Source organism: Physeter macrocephalus, chromosome 14, assembly GCF_002837175.3.
Source record: "Physeter macrocephalus isolate SW-GA chromosome 14, ASM283717v5, whole genome shotgun sequence".
In the NCBI taxonomy this organism is placed as follows: Eukaryota; Metazoa; Chordata; class Mammalia; order Artiodactyla; family Physeteridae; genus Physeter; species Physeter macrocephalus.
Window position 1 is genome coordinate 21071740 of NC_041227.1, and position 19583 is coordinate 21091322.

Genomic DNA, 19583 nt, shown 5'->3' on the forward strand with positions numbered 1-19583 from the left:
GCTTGCAGAGTTTCTGCTGAGTAATCAGCTGTTAACATTATGGGGATTCCCTTGTATGTTATTTGTTGCTTTTCCCTTGCTGCTTTTAATATTTTTTCTTTGTATTTAATTTTTGATCATTTGATTAATATGTGTCTTGGCATGTTTCTCCTTGGATTTATCCTGTATAGGACTCTGTGTGCTTCCTGGACTTGATTGACTATTTGCTTACCCATATTAGGGAAGTTTTCAACTATAATCTCTTCAAATATTTTCTCAGTCCCTTTTTTTTCTCTTCTTCTTCTGGGACCCCTATAATTTGAATGTTGGTGCGTTTAGTGTTGTCCCAGAGGTCTCTGAGATTGTCCTTAATTTTTTTCATTCTTTTTTATTTATTCTGCTCTGTGGTAGTTATTTCCACTATTTTGTCTTCCAGGTCACTTATCTGTTCTTCTGCCTCAGTTATTCTGCTATTGATTCCTTCTAGAGAATTTTTAATTTCATTATTGTGTTGTCCGTCATTGTTCGTTTGCTCTTTAGTTCTTTTAGGTCCTTGTTAAACGTTTCTTGTATTTTCTCCATTCTATTTCCAAGATTTGGGGTCATCTGTACTATCATTACTCTGAATTCTTTTTGAGGTAGACTTCCTGTTTCCTCTTCATTTGTTTGGTCTGGTTGGTTTTTACCTTGCTCCTTCATCTGCTGTGTATTTCTCTGTCTTCTCATTTTGCTTAACTTACTGTGTTTGGGGTCTCCTTTTCGCAGGCTGCAGGTTCATAGTTCTCGTTGTTTTTGGTGTCTGCCCCTCAGTGGGTAAGATTGGTTCAGTGGGTTGTGTAGGCTTTCTAGTGGAGGGGACTGGTGCCTGTGTTCTGGTGGATGAGGCAGGATCTTGTCTTTCTGGTGAGCTGGACTGCATCCAGTGGTGTGTTTTGCGGTGTCTGTGACCTTATTATGATTTTAGGCAGCCTCTCTGCTAATGGGTGGGGTTGTGTTTCTGTCTTGCTAGTTGTTTGACATAGGGTGTCCATCACTGTAGCTTGCTGGTCATTGAGTGGAGCTGGGTCTTCACGTTGAGAGGGAGATCTCTGAGAGAGCTTTCACCATTTGATATTATGTGGGGCTGGGAGGTCTCTGGTGGACCACTGTCCTGAACTCGGCTCTCCCACCTCAGAGGCTCAGGCCGGACACCCGACCGGAGCACCAAGGCCCTGTCAGCCACATGGCTCAGAAGAAAAGGGAGAAAAAAAGAAAGAAAGAGAAATAAAATAAAGTTATAAAAATGAAAAATAAAAAATATATCATTAAAAATAAGAAAATTAGAAAGTAAAAAAAAAAGAAGCGAGCAACCAAACCAAAAAACACATCCACCAATTATAATAAGTGCTAAAAATTATACTAAAAAAAAAAAAAAAAAAAAAAAGACTGAACCCTAAGGCAAATGGCAAAAGCAAAGCTATACAGACAAAATCACACAAAGAAGCATACACATGCAAAAGAAGAAAAAGGAAAAAAATATATATATTATAAAAAAGGAAGAGAGCATGGGCTTCCCTGGTGGCGCAGTGGTTGCGCGTCCGCCTGCCGATGCAGGGGAACCGAGTTCAATGCAGGGGACACGGGTTCAAGCCCTGGTCCAGGAAGATCCCACATGCCGCGGAGCAACTAAGCCCATGCGCCACAACTACTGAGCCTGCGCTCTAGAGCCTGTGAGCCACAACTACTGAAGCCCGCCTGCCTAGAGCACGTACTCCGCAACAAGAGAAGCCACCGCAATGAGAAGCCTGTGCACTGCAACGAAGAGTAGACCCTGCTTACCACAACTAGAGAAAGCCTGCATGCGGCAATGAAGACACAACACAGCCAAAAATAAAATAAATTTAAAAAAGAAAAACCACCACCAAAAAAATAAACAAATCTACCAATGATAGTAAGCTGTAAATACTAAACTAAGATAAATATAAAACCAGAAACAAATTTGATGCTGAAAGCAAACCCCAAGTCTATAGTTGCCCCCAAAGTCCACTGCCTCAATTTTGGGATGATTCATTGTCTATTCAGGTGTTCCACTGATGCAGGGTACATCAGTTTGATTGTGGAGATTTAATCCGCTGCTCCTGAGGCTGCTGGGAGAGATTTCCCTTTCTCTTCTTTGTTAGCGCAGCTCCTGGGGTTCAGCTTTGGATTTGGCCCCACTTCTGCGTGTAGGTCGCCTGAGGGCGTCTGTTTCCCTCCCAGACAGGATGGGGTTAAAGTAGCAGCTGATCAGGGGGCTCTGGCTCCCTCAGGCCAGGGGGAGGGAGGGGTACGGAATGCAGTCAAGCCTGCGGCGGCAGAGGCCAGCATAATGTTGCAACAGCCTGGGCATGATGTGTGTTCTCCCAGGGAAGTTGTCCCTGGATCACGGGACCCTGGCAGTGGCAGGCTGCACAGGCTCCCGGGAGGGGAGGTGTGAATAGTGACCTGTGCTTGCACACAGGCTTCTTGGTGGCTGTAGCAGCAGCCTTAGCGTTTCTTGCCCGTCTCTGGGGTCCGCGCTGATAGCCACGGCTTGCGCTCATCTCTGGAGCTCATTTAGGCAGTGCTCTGAATCCCCTCTCCTCGTGCACCCTGAAAGAATGGTCTCTTGTCTCTTAGGCAGTTCCAGACTTTTTCCCGGACTCCCTCCCGGGCAGCTGTGGCTGACTAGCTGCCTTCAGGCTGTGTTCACACAGCTAACTCCAGTCCTCTCCCTGGGATCTGACCTCTGAAGCCCGAGCCTCAGCTCCCAGCCCCCACCCGCCCCAGTGGGTGAGCAGACAAGGCTCTCAGGCTGGTGAGTGCTGGTCGGCACCCATCCTCAATGCGGGAATCTCTCTGCTTTGCCCTCTGCACCCCTGTTGCTGCGCTCTCCTCTGTGGCTCCAAAGCTTCCCACCCGCCATCTCCACCAGTGAAGGGGCTTCCTAGTGTGTGGAAACTTTTCCTCCTTCACAGTTCCCTCCCAGAGGTGCAGGTCCCATCCCTATTCTTTTGTCTCTGTTTTTTCTTTTTTCTTTTGCCCTACCCAGGTACGTGGGGAGTTTCTTGCCTTTTGGGAAGTCTGAGGTCTTCTGCCAGCCTTCAGTAGGTGTTCTGTAGGAGCTCTTCCTCATTTAGATGTATTTTTGATGTATTTGTGGGGAGGAAGGTGATCTCCACGTCTTACTCCTCCACCATCTTGAAGCTATCTCCTTACTGTAGTTTTGATTCACGTTTCCCTGATGATTAGTGATATTGAGCATCTTTTCATGGGCTTTTTGGCAATCCTACCTTCCTCAGAGAAATGTCTATTCAAGTCCTTTGCCCATTTTTTGAGTTTTTTATTGGTGAGTTGTAGAAGTTCTTTATATTGTCGGAATATTAATTCCTTATCAGATACATGATTTGCAAATATCTTCTCCCATGCCATGGGTTGCCTTTTCGCTATGTTATATATTAGTGTCTTTTGATGCACAGAAGTTTTTTAATTTGATGAAGTCAAATTTATCTATGTTTTGTTTTGTTGTCTTGTTCTTTTTGGGGTCATATCCGAGAAATTATTGCACATTCCAGTGTCATGAAGCTTTTCCCCTATGTTTTCTTGTAGGATTTTTATAATTTTAGAAATTACATTTAGGTCTTTGATCCATTTTGAGTTAATTTTTATATATGGTATAAGGTAAGGACCCAGTTTCATTCTTTTGCATGTGGATATCCAGTTTCCTCAGTAAGTCTTGTTGGCAAGACTGCCTTTCTCCATTGAATAGTCTTGACACCCTTGTCAAGTTACTCATCACTATATATGTGAGGGTTTATTTCTGGGCTCTGTATTCTATTCATTGGTCTCTTCATGCCAGTACCACAGTTTTGATTAGTGTAACTTTGTAGTAAGGTTTGAAATCAGAAAATGTGAGACCTCCAACTTTGTTCTTCTTTTTCAAGATTATTTTAACTATTCAGAGTCCCTTGACATTTCATATGAGTTTTAGGATGGATTTTTTTTCTATTTCTGCAAAAAAAAAAAAAAAATCTTTGGGATTTTAATATGGATTATATTGAATCTGTAGATTGCTTTGAGTAGTGTTGACATCTTAACAGTATTAAGTCTTCCAGTCCATGAACATAGTATGTTTTTCCATTTATTTATGTTTTCTTTAATTTCTTTGAGCAATGCTTTACAGTTTTCAGTGTACAAATTTTTGCCTCCTTGGTTAAGTTTATTCCCAAGTATTTTATTCTTTTTCATGCTATTGTAAATGGAATCATTTTCTTAATTTCATTTTTGGATTGTGCATTGTTTATGGTATAGGAATAAAAGTGATTTTTGTGTGTTGATTTTGTATCCTGCAACTTTGCTGTATTCATTTATTAGTTCTAACATTTTTTATGGACTCCAGGGTTTTTGGGTTTCCTACACATAAAGTCATGTCATCTGCAGACAGAGATGGTTTTACTACTTTTCTAATTTGAATGCCTTTTATTTCTTTTTCTTGCCTAATTGCTCTGGCTAGAACTTCTAGTATGGTGTTGAATAGAAGTACTGAAATTGGGCATCTTTGTCTTGTTCCTGATCTTAGAGGAAAAGCTTTCATTGTTTTACTTTGAGTATGATCTTAGCTATGGATGTTTCATATATGCTATTTATTATGTTGAAGTAGTTTCTGTCTATTCCTAGTTTGTAAAAAGGGTATTGAATTTTTCAAATTCTTTTTTTCTGCATCAAATTTTGAGATGATTATATTATTTTTCCCTTCATTCTGCTAATGTAGTGTATTACACTGATAGATTTTCATATGTTAAACTATCCTTTCATTCCATGAATAACTCCTACTTGGTCATGGTGTATAACCCTTTTAGTGTATGATGTTCCATTCAGTTGCTAGGGTTTTGTGGAGGATTTTCACATCAGTATAATAGATATTGGTCTGTAGTTTTCTTTTCTTAGAGTGTCTTTGTTTAGCTTTAGTATCAGGTAATGTACCTTTAGCCTTTTTTAAAAACATATTTGACATTCTAAAAGAACATTATGATCTTGATGAGCTATGTTTGGACTCAGGCTCAGAGAGTTTTAATTCCATTTCCTGCTAGCTTGTTTTACATAACTTTGATTAAGCAGTTGGCCATCCTGTGGAATTCACAGGAACTCCATTGTGTTATATTGCTTTAGATTGGAGTTTATTGTGGGACAGGTACATTGGATCTTATGGTTAAGTTTAAGTTACTGAAGATTCATTATTAAGATTGGTGGGATACTGCTGGGAGTCTACATAATTTTTATCATAAATCTAGTTTTTTACCTTTTATGAATTGACCAGTTCTCATTATAATGCCTAAATTACTTTAGTATTAATGCAAAGATTTAACATAGAAATAATTTCAGCTTATCCTGCCTAGCTTTTATAAGGACCATAAAGCTTCTGATAAGATAGACATGTTAATCAGATATTTGTGACCAAACATGCCGCTTCTCTAAAATAAATCCCAGAATTGGAAGATAACCTCTCCAGTCTACCCTATAACTAGTGGCTATCTAGCCCATTCTGGAAAATTGTAAATGAAAAAAAAGGTACTGTTTTTTCTTTCTAGCATTATGATTAGGGTTTAAGGCTTAAAATTTTTAAGAAATTCATGTTTGTTTTTTCAAATTATCTCTTCATGCAAATTTATTTCCTCTATCTAGTGTTTCTTAGAATAATTCTTGAGACACTTGCCCTTTTTACCACCTCCCACTGCCTTCTCTACTCTGTCCCACCATCTCCACTCCTGCCTACATCTTGTGCCTAAGGCCTGTTTTAAAAACAGAGCTCCAAATGTACTATTTTCCCCATTCATTCCCTATTTTTAATTTTCAAAATGACAAATTGCTGCCTTTGATAATGAATCTAAGATTGACAAAAATAAGGCTTTATTTATGAATTTTTAGTTCTGAATTTATTTCAGAATCCAGCTTGTCCTTTTAATTATAGCCTACTTAGAAGCTAGAAAAATTTTACCCTAAAAGGGAATTGAAATGTCCATATCTATAATGAGTTCAAAATAACCATTTCTTGAGTAAATTGCAGATGTTATCCATGCTGAACTCAGTGTGATGCTGATATCCTATGCCTGAGTAGAATTTACTGTGAATTTTTTGTTAGAAGCCTTCCAGAGTATGTGTACCTTTAAGGCATTGGATTAGCTTTGTAAAAGATACTTAACAAGTATTACTTTTTAAAAAAAATTTGTTTTATTTTTGGCTGTGTTGGGCCCTCATTGTTGCACGTGGGCTTTTCTCCAGTTGCAGTGAGTGGGGGCCACTCCTTGCCCCAGTGCGTGGGACTCTCATTGCAGTGGCCTGTCCTGCTGCAGAGCACGAAATCAATAGTTGTGGCTTGTGGACTCCAGAGTGCAGGCTCAGCGGTTGTTCACATGGGCTTTGCTGCTCCGCGGCACGCGGGATCCTCCCGGACCAGGGCCCAAACCCGTGTCCCCTGCATTGGCAGGCGGACTCCCAATCACTGCGCCACCAGGGAAGCCCCACAAGTATTACTTAATGACATAGTTCTTTATCCTTCTACCTAGGACTGTATCTGTTATCTTCTCCTATCACGAATGTAAAGTTCCAGCATCTTTCCCACTGCTCTGACCCCAGTGGTTTCTGTTTATCTCTTGGCCAACAAGACCAGAAACAAAGGGTTGGGATGCAGAAAATGAGTTTGTTATAAAATGAATCACTGGTGGCTTTGGAGTCAACCCTTATCTCCCTTTCTATCAGATTAGTGTATTGGATGGCTAAAGTTCATTTTTCAGCTTTAATTTGTGGATTTTTTTCCCTCTCAAAAGATACTTTGCTATAAAGAATGCCTTACTCTTTTTCATTTTTTTTACCGTGAACATTTAGATTTAAAAACTTAGTTCAAACAGAATAGTTTAGGAATATCACAGTAGGATTACCAGTTCTTAAGATAATAAAACATAATGCTTTTTGGATGATCAGAAATCATTTTAGAATCTTTCAGGACCTTTGGGGCATTTGCATTAGTATCGGTTCATATAAAGACTATATGAAAGGTTGAAGGCATTGAACTGAATTTACTCTGACATACTTAAAAACAACAACTTGACTGAGAAGGACAATACTATATTATATTTATATGTGGAATCTAAAAATCAAAAACAAGCTCATAAATACAGAGAACAGGTTAGTGGTTGCCAGTGGGCGAGGGGGTGGGTGAAATGGATGAAGGGAGTCAAAAGGTACAGACTTCAAGTTATAAAATAAATAAATCATGGGGATATAATGTATAGCGTGGTGCCTATAGTTAGTAATGCTGTGTTCCATATTACAGTTGCTAAGAGACTAGATCTTAAAAGTTCTCATCACAAGAAAAAAAAAATTCTGTTAACTGTGGATATTAACTAGACTTATCGTGGTGATCTTTTCACAACATATACAAATGTCGAATCATGTTGTACACCTGAAACTAATATAATGTATGTCAGTTATACCTCAATAAACAACAGCAACAAAATCTGGTATCTCGTTTGCTTAACATTCCTTTCATGTGCTCATAAAAACAATGTAGACTATTGGGGAAATTTTTTAATGATTTTGCTTTCTGACTCATTTTGGAGTCAAACATTTCAGTGTATTATGTGACATTTTAAGCTTTCTAGTCATTTTGCCTGAACCAAAAAAAGAGACTTCTGGACACTTGAAAAATTATGTATTCATAATGATCATGATGCTGGTAAATCAAACCATTTAATTTTAGTATTTCTCACTTTACATAGTTGACAGCATATAATTATAGCATATAACATCTTTACCAAAAAAATGTTTAAGGTGGTTTTCCAAAGAGAATTTTGTTTTAATATATTTTCTTTTTCCATAGCAGTGAACTAGTACTATAAAATAAAAATTTTATGTAATTTAATGCATCAACAGCCTTAGGTGTTTATTAATCTTGGCCTAAAAGCCCAGGTTCATGGTAAGACATAAATTTGAGAAATTATGTACTTGTTTTTTTTGCATCAATGTGCTATCTTTCATCTTAGGTCTATCATTTGGCAAGTGTACGCTTACGTGATTTATGTTTAAAACTGGATGTTTCAAATGAGTTAAGAAGGAAGATATGGACATGTTTTGAATTCACTTTAGTTCACTGCCCTGATATGATGAAAGACAGACATTTGGATCAGCTCCTCCTTTGTGCCTTTTACATCATGGCAAAGGTAATGTGTAAGTTGGGGGAAGCTCTTTGCCGTAGTTACCTGTATTTGAGGCCTGAGGTGAAAATCTGTTGCACTTGATTGTTAGTTTGCCTTAAGTGCTATAAGCCAACAGTGGTAAATTCCAGCTACTATATCTATTTCTATGGACTCTTCATTACTTTCTTTTTTTTAAAAATTTTATAAATTTATTTATTTAATTTATTTATTATTTTTGGCTGTGTTGGGTCTTTGTTGCTGTGTGCGGGCTTTCTCTAGTTGCAGAGAGCGGGGGCTACTCTTCCTTGCGGTACGTGGGCTTCTCATTGCGGTGGCTTCTCTTGTTGCAGAGCACAGGCTTTAGGCGTGCAGGCTTCAGTAGTTGTGGCACGTGGGCTCAGTAGTTGCGGCTTGTGGGCTCTAGAGCGCAGTCTCAGTAGTTGTGGCTCACGGGCTTAATTGCTCCATGGTATGTGGGATCTTCCCGGACCAGGGATCAAACCCGTGTTCCCTGCATTGGGAGGCGGATTCTTAACCACTGTGCCACCAGGGAAGTCCTTCATTTACTTTCATAATAATCAGCCTTCTCGCTTCATAAGAATTCACTGGTTGTAAAAAAAATTGGAAAAGATCTTAGAGCCATTTGTAGTAAAATGGTTCTCCACACTATTAATGGAGAACCATTTCCACCATCACCCCATGACACCTCTAATCTTGTACTTTGAAGTAAAATGATCGTTACATTTAAGGTGAGTAACTGAGGCCCAGAGCTGAAAGTAACTTGGCCAAAGTTACACAATAAGTGACAACCTATGTTCTCCTGATTCAGAATCTGGTATAAAATAGCTTCTATACTATATTGCTTTCCAGTGATTTATTCTGTTGCCTCAGAAGAGCATTTTACTTTCTAGTTGCTACAATATGTTTTAAGTCATAAAATGGCATATCTTGTTTTTAAAATTTCTAATATGTCTGAAACAATCATCTGTAACTTTGGTCTTGATCATATTGGCCACACTACCAGTCCTAGCAGATGTACGAGTTACAACCTAATTTTTCAGCTTTTTGAGGCAGAGGACATGTTTTCAAACTCCTTTGTGACTTCCTTCTCACATTACCTCTTTAAAATCTGTATACAAAATAGATATTAATACATGTTATTAACTAATCTTTTTTTTAAGCTGTTACTATTTTTATTATTTCTCTTAAGGATACCAGAACCCTAAAAAGCAGCCTTGGGTTTATAACTTACAGAGAGTTACAAACATTTCCTTCTGTGGTTACAATTTTTATACATTTTTTCCACAACAACTAGATAACATACAGCACGAAAAAGACCACATAGTTACTCCCCTTTTATAGTCACATTCTACATTGGCATCCATACTAATAATCCTTTATATTGGTATCACTCTTTCCACTTTTAAAACCACACCAATTTGCATACCTCATTTATTTTACCATTATAAGAATCTCTAGGGTTAGGACTCTGTGCTTTCACTGCCAAGGGCACAGGTTCAATCCCTGGTTGGGGAACCAAGATCCCACAAGACAAACGGCACGGCCAAAAAAAAAGAATCTCCAAAGTCAAAACAGTAACAATAACAGCAACAACAAAACCAAAAGTTGTCCCAGAGCTAATAGTATCACTGGGGTTCCCAGCAGAAGCAAACTACTTTGAGGTATGAAACACTCAACCCTGAAGCCATTCAGTATTCACACAAATTAAATCCTTATTAAAACAGAACTAAAAAATCCAAAATTATAAAACAATCAAGGAAATAAGCCAATGTGAGTATGTCAACAGATGAAATTTAGAGCAGGTTAGATATTCAGAAATTTCAGGTAATAGAATTATTGATCTCAAATTATGCAATTATATGTTTAAAATGATTCAACGTATAAAGGAAAATTCTTTTTATGAACAAAGGCCAAGTCACTTTAAAAAGGACCCGAAAGATGTCAAAAAGAACTGAATGAAACTTGTAATGGAAACCAAATTCCAACCCAAAAGACTCAATGGATTAGAATATAGAGCTGAGGAAAAGAAAAAACAGCATATCCATAGAGCATTTCCATAGAGATGGAAAATACAAAAAATCAAGAGATGTAGAGTTACGAAACATTTTTTCTTGTTCCCTTCCTCTTTTGTTCTCTTCTCTTGTGATTTGGTGACTAACTTTAGTGTTGTGTTTCAATTCCTTTTTCTTTTTTGTATGTGTATCTTTTGTAGATTTTTGATTTGTGGTTACCATGAGGATTTGATATAGCAATCTATATATAAACAAGATTGTTTTAAGTTGCTGGCCTCTTAATTTCAAATGCATTTCCAATATCCTGCATTTGTGTTCTCCCCTTCTCATAATTGCTGGTTTTGATATCATATTAGCATGTGGGTGATTTCCTACCTTTACTGTATGTTTGCCTTTACTGGTGAGCTTTTCCATTCGTAAGTTTCTTGTTTCTAGTTGTAGCGTTTTCTTTTCTGCTTAGAGAAGTTCCTTCAGCATTTGTTGCAAAGCTGGTCTGGTGGTGCTGAATTCTCTTAGCTTTTGCTTATCTGAAAAGCTTTTCATTTCTCCATCAAATCTGAATAAGAGCCTTGCTGGTTAGAGTATTCTTGGTTGTAATTTCTTCCCTTTCATCACTTTAAATACATCATGCCACTCCCTTCTGGCCTGCAGAGTTTCTGCTGAGAAGTCAGCTGATAACCTTATGGAAGTTCCCTTGTATGTTATTTGTCGTTTTTCTCTTGTTACTTTTAGTATTTTTTCTTTAATTTTTGTCAGTTTGATTACTCTGTGTCTCGGTGTGTTCTTCCTTGGGTTTATCCTGCCTGGGACTCTCTGCCCTTCCTGGACTTGGGTGACTATTTCCTTTCCCATGTTAGGGAGGTTTTCAGCTGTTATCTCTTCAAATATTTTCTCAGGTCCTTTCTGTCTTTCTCTTCTCCTTCTGGGACCCCTATAATGTGAATGTTGATGCATTTAATGTTTTCCCAGAGGTCTCTTTGCCTGTCTTCATTTCTTTTCATTCTTTTTTCTTTATTCTGTTCCACGGCAGTGATTTATACCATTCTGTCTTCCAGGTCACTTATCCGATCTTCTGCCTCAGTTATTCTGCTATTGATTCCTTCTAGTGTATTTTTCATTTCAGATATTGTATTGTTCATCTCTGTTTCTTTGTTCTTTAATTCTTCTAGGTCTTTGTTAAACATTTCTTGCATCTTCTCTATCCTTGCCTCTGTTCTTTTTCTGAGATCCTGGATCATCTTCACTATCATTATTCTGAATTCTTTTTCTGGAAGGTTGCCTGTCTCCACTTCACTTATAGCTGTTCTTCTGGGGTTTTATCTTGTTCCTTTATCTGGGACATATTCCTCTGCCGTTTCACTTTGTCTAACTTCCTGTGATTGCGGTTTCCATTCTGCAGGGTGCAGGATTGTAGTTCTTCTTGCTTCTGCTGTCTGCCATCTTAACTAATCATTTGTGGTTTTTTTTTGAAAACGACCATAGCTTAGGCTTTGCCATTTCTGTGGAGAACATCATTATGGAGAACAGGTTTAGTGCTAATGGACAGTGAAGGAGAAGAAAAGAGTAATTTAAGTGAACTCTGTGATAATAAATAGACTAGAAGGGATTCCTTTATGGATCACTAATTTATTTTCTTTCTTTTGGCCACCACTGTGACTTTTCTAAGTGTTAAAACCCTACAGTCTGTTCTGAACTGTTAAAAGCCTAATCCTATAATAACCTCTGTCTTATTGTGAATCACAAGACATTTTCTATCCTTTAGTATGTGGTTAATTTTAAATAAGTACTTAAAAATTAATACAACTGGAGACTGCAAGGGATTTAGCAGATCTGAATTTTCTTATATCATTCTTTTTTATAAAGAAATGCATTTTTGGTAGTTATACCATAGCAATCTTAGTGCTTTTGATTAATGAAACTATTAGCTGAGTCCCTACAGGCCACAAAGCCTGAACTTTTTTTTTTTTTTTTTTTTTTTTACTTTTTATTTATTTATGGCTGCATTGGGTCTTCGTTGCTGCATGTGTGCTTTCTCTAGTTGTGGCAAGCGGGGGCTACTCTTCGTTGCGGTGCTCAGGCTTCTCACTGCAGTGGCTTCTCTTGTTGCGGAGCACGGGCTCTAGGCGCATGGGCTTCAGTAGTTGTGACTCGCGGGCTCTAGAGCACAGGCTCAGTAGTTGTGGCGCACAGGCTTAGTTGCTCTGCGGCATGTGGGATCTTCCTGGACCAGGGCTCGAACCTGTGTCCCCTGCATTGGCAGGCGGATTCTTAACCGCTGCGCCACCAGGGAAGTCCCCAAACCTGAACTTTTAAGGTAGTAAAAGTCATAAATGGTAGTGGATTTTAGTTATTGAGTGGCCTGTGGTTAATGGCTTTCTGCAAGACTGCTCTCAATGCCAACCTGTAATTGAAGTTTTTGTTCAGAGCCATTTTTCTTTTAAAAGCAATTGATAAATGCAGTTCTTATTTTCCTTAGGTAACAAAAGAAGAAAGAACTTTTCAAGAAATAATGAAAAGTTATAGGAATCAGCCTCAAGCTAATAGTCATGTGAGTTACATTATTTTTCCTCCTGTCCCAAAATAGATTTGTACTATTTCTCTGCTGACAAGTCATGTAAAAGGTAAACTTCTTTTCTACTTTTACTATAGATTTTTTGGTTTAATGGACACCGTTAAACTCGAGACAGTTTTAATTAAAAAACAGTTTCAGTGGAAGCCAAAAATCTTGCTGTTTCTGACTAATCTATATTATTTATTTATTTATTACTTATTTATGGCTGCATTAGGTCATCATTGCTACACACGGGCTTTCTCTAGTTGCGGCGAGTGGGGGCTACTCTTCATTGCAGTGTGCAGGCTTCTCATTGTGGTGGCTTCTCTTGTTGCGGAGCACAGGCTCTAGGCACACGGGCTTCAGTAGTTGTGGCGCATGGGCTTAGGTGCTCCACAGCATGTGAGATCTTCCTGGACCAAGGATCAAACCCGTTTCCCCTGCATTGGCAGGCAGATTCTTAACCACTGCGCCACCAAGGAAGTCCCTATATATTATATATGCATATACTTCTCACACGTTCTCTTATTCCATTTGTTCATTTATTTGAGTGGCGACATTTTTCACTAATGAAAAATATTTATAATAATAATATTCTTTAATTGTATAAGACTTGATTCTCTGATGATGTTTAAATCCAGTGAAATTTGAGGATATATTAACTTACGTCTAGCTTCTTTTTCCATCTGATAAGAATCTTAATGTTTGCATTTTTGAATAGATATCAGGCATTTCTGATATAATAGCCCTGGTGAGAATTCTGTACAACCTTTCAGTCACGGAAATATAAAATGTTAACGTAGTGACCTGGCACATAGTAAGCATTTAATAACTGTTAGCTCTATATTGTTGTTATTGTAGCTGAAGAACACAGGATCAGGTTACCTTAAGGCCTTGGTCATTCAAGAACCTGATTGCTCTGCTCTAAAGGAGCATAATGGCCTCTTCTCTGGCCCAGTGATCTGCCACCTTAGACAAAAAGAGAGATGTGGTAGCTCAGATATCCCTGGCCCCAGTACTAGTAGCCATACCCCCTTCTATTAGAGCCCCACAGATAGTTTCACTTCTTTACTTAAGCCCCAAATACACTGCTAGCAATATAGAGATATTAGAAGAGCCAAGTATAGACATTGCTTACATCCTGTGACAGGGTGGAACAGGCCTGGTTTCCAGGCCTCTTCAGAAAAATCCCTTAGGAACAGAGCTTAGAGAGGTTCAGAGTATCCCTTAAGATCATTAAGGTGAAGTTAATGTGGGTCAAAAATGGTTTAAGCCACAGCTTCCTAAATATTCTCTCAATACCGATATCCATAGGATGAGGGGGAATGGATCATTCCTTTCAGCTACCTTGGAGGTTAAAAACAGTTTAGGGGCAGGGAGGGGAACAGATTTTCATGTGGCCATCTGAAAGGAGATGGGCATGGGATGGGAGCAGGAAAACAAGCCCCAGTGAGATCAAATGAGTCTCATGTAAGAAATTAAAAAGAAGAAGGAATAGGTTCATATCTTTTAAGTTGCTTTTATTTGGCAAAATCTGCTCATCAGTGTTTAGTTGCTCCTTACTTAATTCTTCTATTTTGTAACCTTCTGCAGTGGTTATATTTCAGGTGGTAAGCTCTGCTTCAGTATCCCCTCTTCTAAGATGTTTGCCGTAATCTGCATTTACCAAGGGCTACTAACATCTTGCCCTTGATTATCACCCATACAGACAAATACTTTTTAATTGGCTTGATATCTTGTCCTTATTTTGGTTTTGCTTAACCTGTGCCTCGTTGTGACTCAGCAGTCCTCTTTGTCCCCTTTGATCTATATAGGTTTACAGAAGTGTACTGTTGAAAAGTATTCCAAGAGAAGTTGTGACATATAATAAAAACCTGAATGGTGATTTTGAAATGACAGATTGTGGTAAGTTGCCCAATTTAAGATTCTATATGTAGTACACTATTGGTTACATTGTATATAATGCAGTGGATGTCCTGGAGTTAATTGTGTAGGTGGGGTGGATAATGCATATGTGTTGGGAAGAAGCAAATGACTTTGAGATAAGTATGGGTCAGGTACCTCCCTCCACAGAGGTTGTGTATTGAAACCATTAATTTATCCCATGTTAATTGTGTTTTAGAAGTTTTCTAGTATACTTATACACATTAATAAAAACTCATAAAAGACAATAAAATTCAAAAATAAATCTGAATGACAGGGAAAGTAAGATAGCTGTCAGTGATCTGCCTGTGGAGAACAGTAAGGAAATGTCCTGTTCATTAGTAAGTGTATAGGTATTCTGCCACCATCAGCAAAAGCAAGGTTGCCACTTTGTTACTACCATCATGCTAAGACTTCAGGTGCTAGTAATTTTTTTGAAAGAAAGAAGAATCAAATGTTCAGTATTCATATGTTGATAAGTTATAAAAATGCCTTTTCAGCCCATCTCTTTCCCTTGTCTCATCTGTCTCCTTTTCCTGTCTCACTTTCCATTACTTAATGTATATATATGTGTACATGTGTATAGAAGTACTGTAATTTATTTAATTTCACAGTGTAGGACTTTTAGGTTGTTTCCAATTATACACAGCTTTGTGAGGAACATCATTGTAGGTTGATCTTTGGTCCACATCCTTAGGGTAAATTCTTAGAGAAAATTGACTGGGTCAAAGACATTTTTTTTTAATTACCCAAATATCCATGATCATTATGGTGTCTACTGGGGTCTGAACTTTTAAGATCTTAACAAAAAAATTCTTTAACAATAATGTCCTAGAATCTGATCCCATCTAAGTTTACACAGGCCAAACTCAATTCTTTTTACATAGATATGTTATCCCTGAGCCTTTTCAAGGCAATGAGAAGAAGTACATTAGGAAGTAAACCTGACAAAATACAGAAAAAAAAACCTTCCTATTTTTGTTATACATGTTGCTCACCTGTCCTGGGTGGTTTTTCTGTCCTTGCAAAACCATCAGGTTAGCTGGGAAACTGCTAGCAAGTATTTGGGATACAAGGAGCAGTGAATTTCAAGACAGAATTTGATAAGTTTGATGATAAAGTTTGAGGTAACTGAAGGTTAGGTACCCTCTCTACAACATAAAGGTTTCAGGTCCAGTTCTGTTTTATATACATTTATTAACTAGATATTTATTAGCAGGCAAACAAAAAACCATTCTTAAGATCCTGTCCAGTGGTGATGGCACAGAGCAGGGAGAGTATCCAGTGATAATAGACTGAGGAATTCTGGCACCAAAAAAGGGACAAAGTTATTGAGGAGGATACAGTCTCGCAAGTCTGTGTTCAGATAAGACAAGTTCCAGTTCCTGGAGCTGTGGCTAGATGCTATGACCTAGACTTGGACACACCAAAGAACACCACCTTGGGAAGAACAGTTCTGGTTCTATAAACAAATTCATAATTAGGAATAAAATAATTACTATTTTTAAAAACACACAGTTTATGCATCCTATGCCACTTGACCAACCACCTTCTCACACAAAAGTTTCACTCAAAGTAGATGCCAAGATTCCAGAGCAGGATTCTGTTAAACTTAAAGGCAAGATCAAGCAAACAACATGCATCAGAGTTCAGGCCTGAGCATCATTCATAATAGTAAAGCCCCACAGACCTCACTGGATCTCTCATGTCTATCATGCTGTTGTGGGTAGTGTCTCAAATATGTTAATCAATCTGCTTTTTTTAAAAAATACATTATGTATTCTTTTTCATATTTTTTTCCATTATGGCTTATCATAGGATATTGAATATATTTCCCTGTGCTACACAGTAGGACTTTGTTATTTATCCATCCTACGTACAGTAGTTTGCATCTGACTTCGTTATTTATCCATCCTACATATAATAGTTTACATCTGCTAATTCCACTCCCGATCCTTCCCTCCCCCACCCGCCCTTGGTAACCACAAATCTGTTCTATACATCTGTGAGTCTGTTTCTGTTTTGTATATATGTTCATTTCTGTCATATTTTAGATTCCACATAAAAGTGATATCATATGGTATTTGTCTTTCTCTTTCTGACTTACTTTGCTTAGTATGATAATCTCTAGGTCCATCCATGTTGCTGCAAATGGCATTATTTCATTCTTTTTTGTGGCTGAGTAATAATCCATTGTGTCTATATGACACATCTTCTTTATCCATTCATCTGTCGATGGACATTTAGGTTGTTTCCATGTCTTGCCTATTGCAAATGAACATATGAGTGCATGTATCTTTTCAAATTATAGTTTTGTCTGGATATATGCCCAGGAGTGGGATTGCTGGATCATATGGCAACTCTATTTTTAGTTTTTTGTGGAACCGCCATACTGTTTTCCATAGTGGCTGCAGCAATTTACATTCCCACAAGCAGTGTAGGAGGGTTCCTTTTTCTTCATACCCCCTCCAGCATTTGTTATTTGTAAACTTTTTTTTTTTTTTTGGCTGCTCTGCGTGGCTTGCAGGGTCCTAGTTCCCCAACCAGGGATCGAACCCGTGCAACCTGCAGTGGAAGTGCAGAGTCCTAACCACTGAACTGCCAGGGAATTCCCCATACATTGTCTTTTTGTTTATGGTTTCCCTTGCTGTGCAAAAGCTTGTAAGTCTAATTAGGTCCCCTTTGTTTATTTTTGCTTTTATTTCTATTGCCTTGGGAGACTGACCTAAAAAAACATTGGTATGATTTATGTCAGAGAATGTTTTGCCTATGTTCTCCTATAGGAGCTTTATGGTGCCATGTCCTACACTTAAGTGTTTAAGCCATTTTGAGGGGTTTTTCTGTGTATGCTGTGAGGGTGTGTTCTAACTTCATTGGTTTGCATGCGGCTGTCCAGCTTTCCCAATACCACTTGCTGAAGAGACTGTCTTTTCCCCATTGTATATTCTTGCCTCCTTTGTCGAAGATTAATTGATCATAGGTGTGTGGGTTTACTTCTGGGCTCTCTGTTCTGTTCCATTGATCCATATGTCTGTTTTTGTGCCAGTACCATGCTGTTTTGATTACTGTAGCTTTGTAGTATTGTCTGAAGTCTGGGAGGGTTATGCCTCCTGCTTTGTTTTTTCCTCAGGATTGCTTTGACAATTCTGGGTCTTTTATGGTTCCATATAAATTTTAGAATTATTTGTTCTAGTTCTGTGGAAAATGTCATGGGTTATTTGATAGGGATCGTATTACATCTATAGACGTAATATTTGCTTTGAGTACCGTGCCATTTTAACAATACTAAATCTTCAAATCCTAGAGCATGGGATATCTTTTCATTTCTTTGAATCATCTTCAGTTTCCTTTATGAATGTTTTGTAGTTCTCAGCATGTAAGTCTTTCGCCTCCTTGGTGAGGTTTATTCCTAAGTTTTTTTTAATGCAATTTTATTTTTTTAAATTAATTTTTATTGGAGTATAGTTGCTTTACAATGTTGTGTTAGTTTCTACTGTACAGCAAAGCGAATCAGCTATGCGTATACATATATCCCCTCTTTTTTGGATTTCCTTCCCATTTAGGTCACCAAAGAGCATTGAGTAGAGTTCCCTGAGCTATACAGTAGATTCTCATTAGTTATCTATTTTATACATAGTATCAATAGTTTATATATGTCAATCCCTATCTCCCAATTCATCCTACCCACCCCCCTTTCCCCTTTGGTATCCATACACTTGTTATGTACATCTGTGTCTCTATTTCTGCTTTGCAAATAAGATTATCTATACCATTTTTCTAGATGGCACATACATACGTTAATATACGATATTTGTTTTTCTCTTTCTGACTTACTTCACTCTGTATGACAGTGTCTAGGTCCATCCACGTCTCTACATAAGACCCACTTTCATTCCTTTTTATGGCTGAGTAATATACTATTGGATATATGTACCACATCTTCTTTATCCATTCCTCTGTTGATGGACATTTAGGTTACTTCCATGTCCTGGCTATTGTAAATAGTGCTGCAGTGAACATTGGGGTGCATGTGTCTTTTTGAATTATGGTTTTCTCTGGGTATATGCCCAGTAGTGGGGTTGCTGGGTCATATGATAGTTCTATTTTTAGTTTTCTAAGGAACCTCCATATTGTTCTTCATAGTGACTGTATCAATTTACATTCCCACCAACAGTGCAAGAGGGTTCCCTTTTCTCCACACCCTCTCCATCATTTATTGTTTGTAGATTTTTTTTTAAGTGAATGGTGGATTTTTTTTGTTTATTCTATTTTATTTTTGGCTGCGTTGGGTCTTTGTTGCTGTGCACAGGCTTTCCCTAGTTGAGGTGAGCGGAGGCTACTCTTCGTTGCGGTGTGCGGGCTTCTCATTGCAGTGGCTTCTCTTGGTGCGTAGCACGGGCTCTAGGTGCGTGGACTCAGTAGTTGTGGCTCACAGGCTCTAGAGCACAGGCTCAGTAGTTGTGGCACACGGGCTTAGTTGCTCCACGGCATGTGGGATCTTCCTGGACTAGGGCTCGAACCCTTGTTCCGTGCATTGGCAGGCAGATTTTTAACCACTGCGCCACCAGGGAAACCCTGTTCGTAGATTTTTTGATGATGGCCACTCTGACCCATGTGAGGTGATACCTCATTGTAGTTTTGATTTGCATTTCTCTAATAATTAGTGATGTTGAGCATTGGTCATTGATGGAGATATGCCTAACAGAAACCCTTATAGTAGCCATCTGTGGAGAATGAGCTTCCTGATTAAAACACCAGCTGGATACTCATGGACTGTGCATTCGTTATCATATTAGCAGAGCACCCCAGACTGGCATTCTTTTTTTTTTTTTTTTTTTTTTTTGTGGTATGTGGGCCTCCTTCTGTTGTGGCCTCTCCCGTCGCGGAGCACAGGCTCCGGTCGCGCAG

At 38.4% G+C, this 19583-nt stretch overlaps 1 protein-coding gene across 4 annotated transcripts in view; it reads left to right on the forward strand.

The window, feature by feature from the left end:
- The window catches only part of RBL1 (RB transcriptional corepressor like 1), an 81429-nt gene that overhangs the window by 52499 nt on the left and 9347 nt on the right, over positions 1-19583 (forward strand). For all 4 annotated transcript variants that reach the window (XM_024128371.3, XM_024128375.3, XM_024128373.3 and 1 more), the window contains 3 exons: positions 8016-8192; positions 12678-12749; positions 14567-14657. In XM_024128371.3, coding sequence (XP_023984139.1) covers positions 8016-8192; positions 12678-12749; positions 14567-14657 — 340 coding nt within the window. The remainder of the gene's footprint in view (positions 1-8015; positions 8193-12677; positions 12750-14566; positions 14658-19583) is intronic.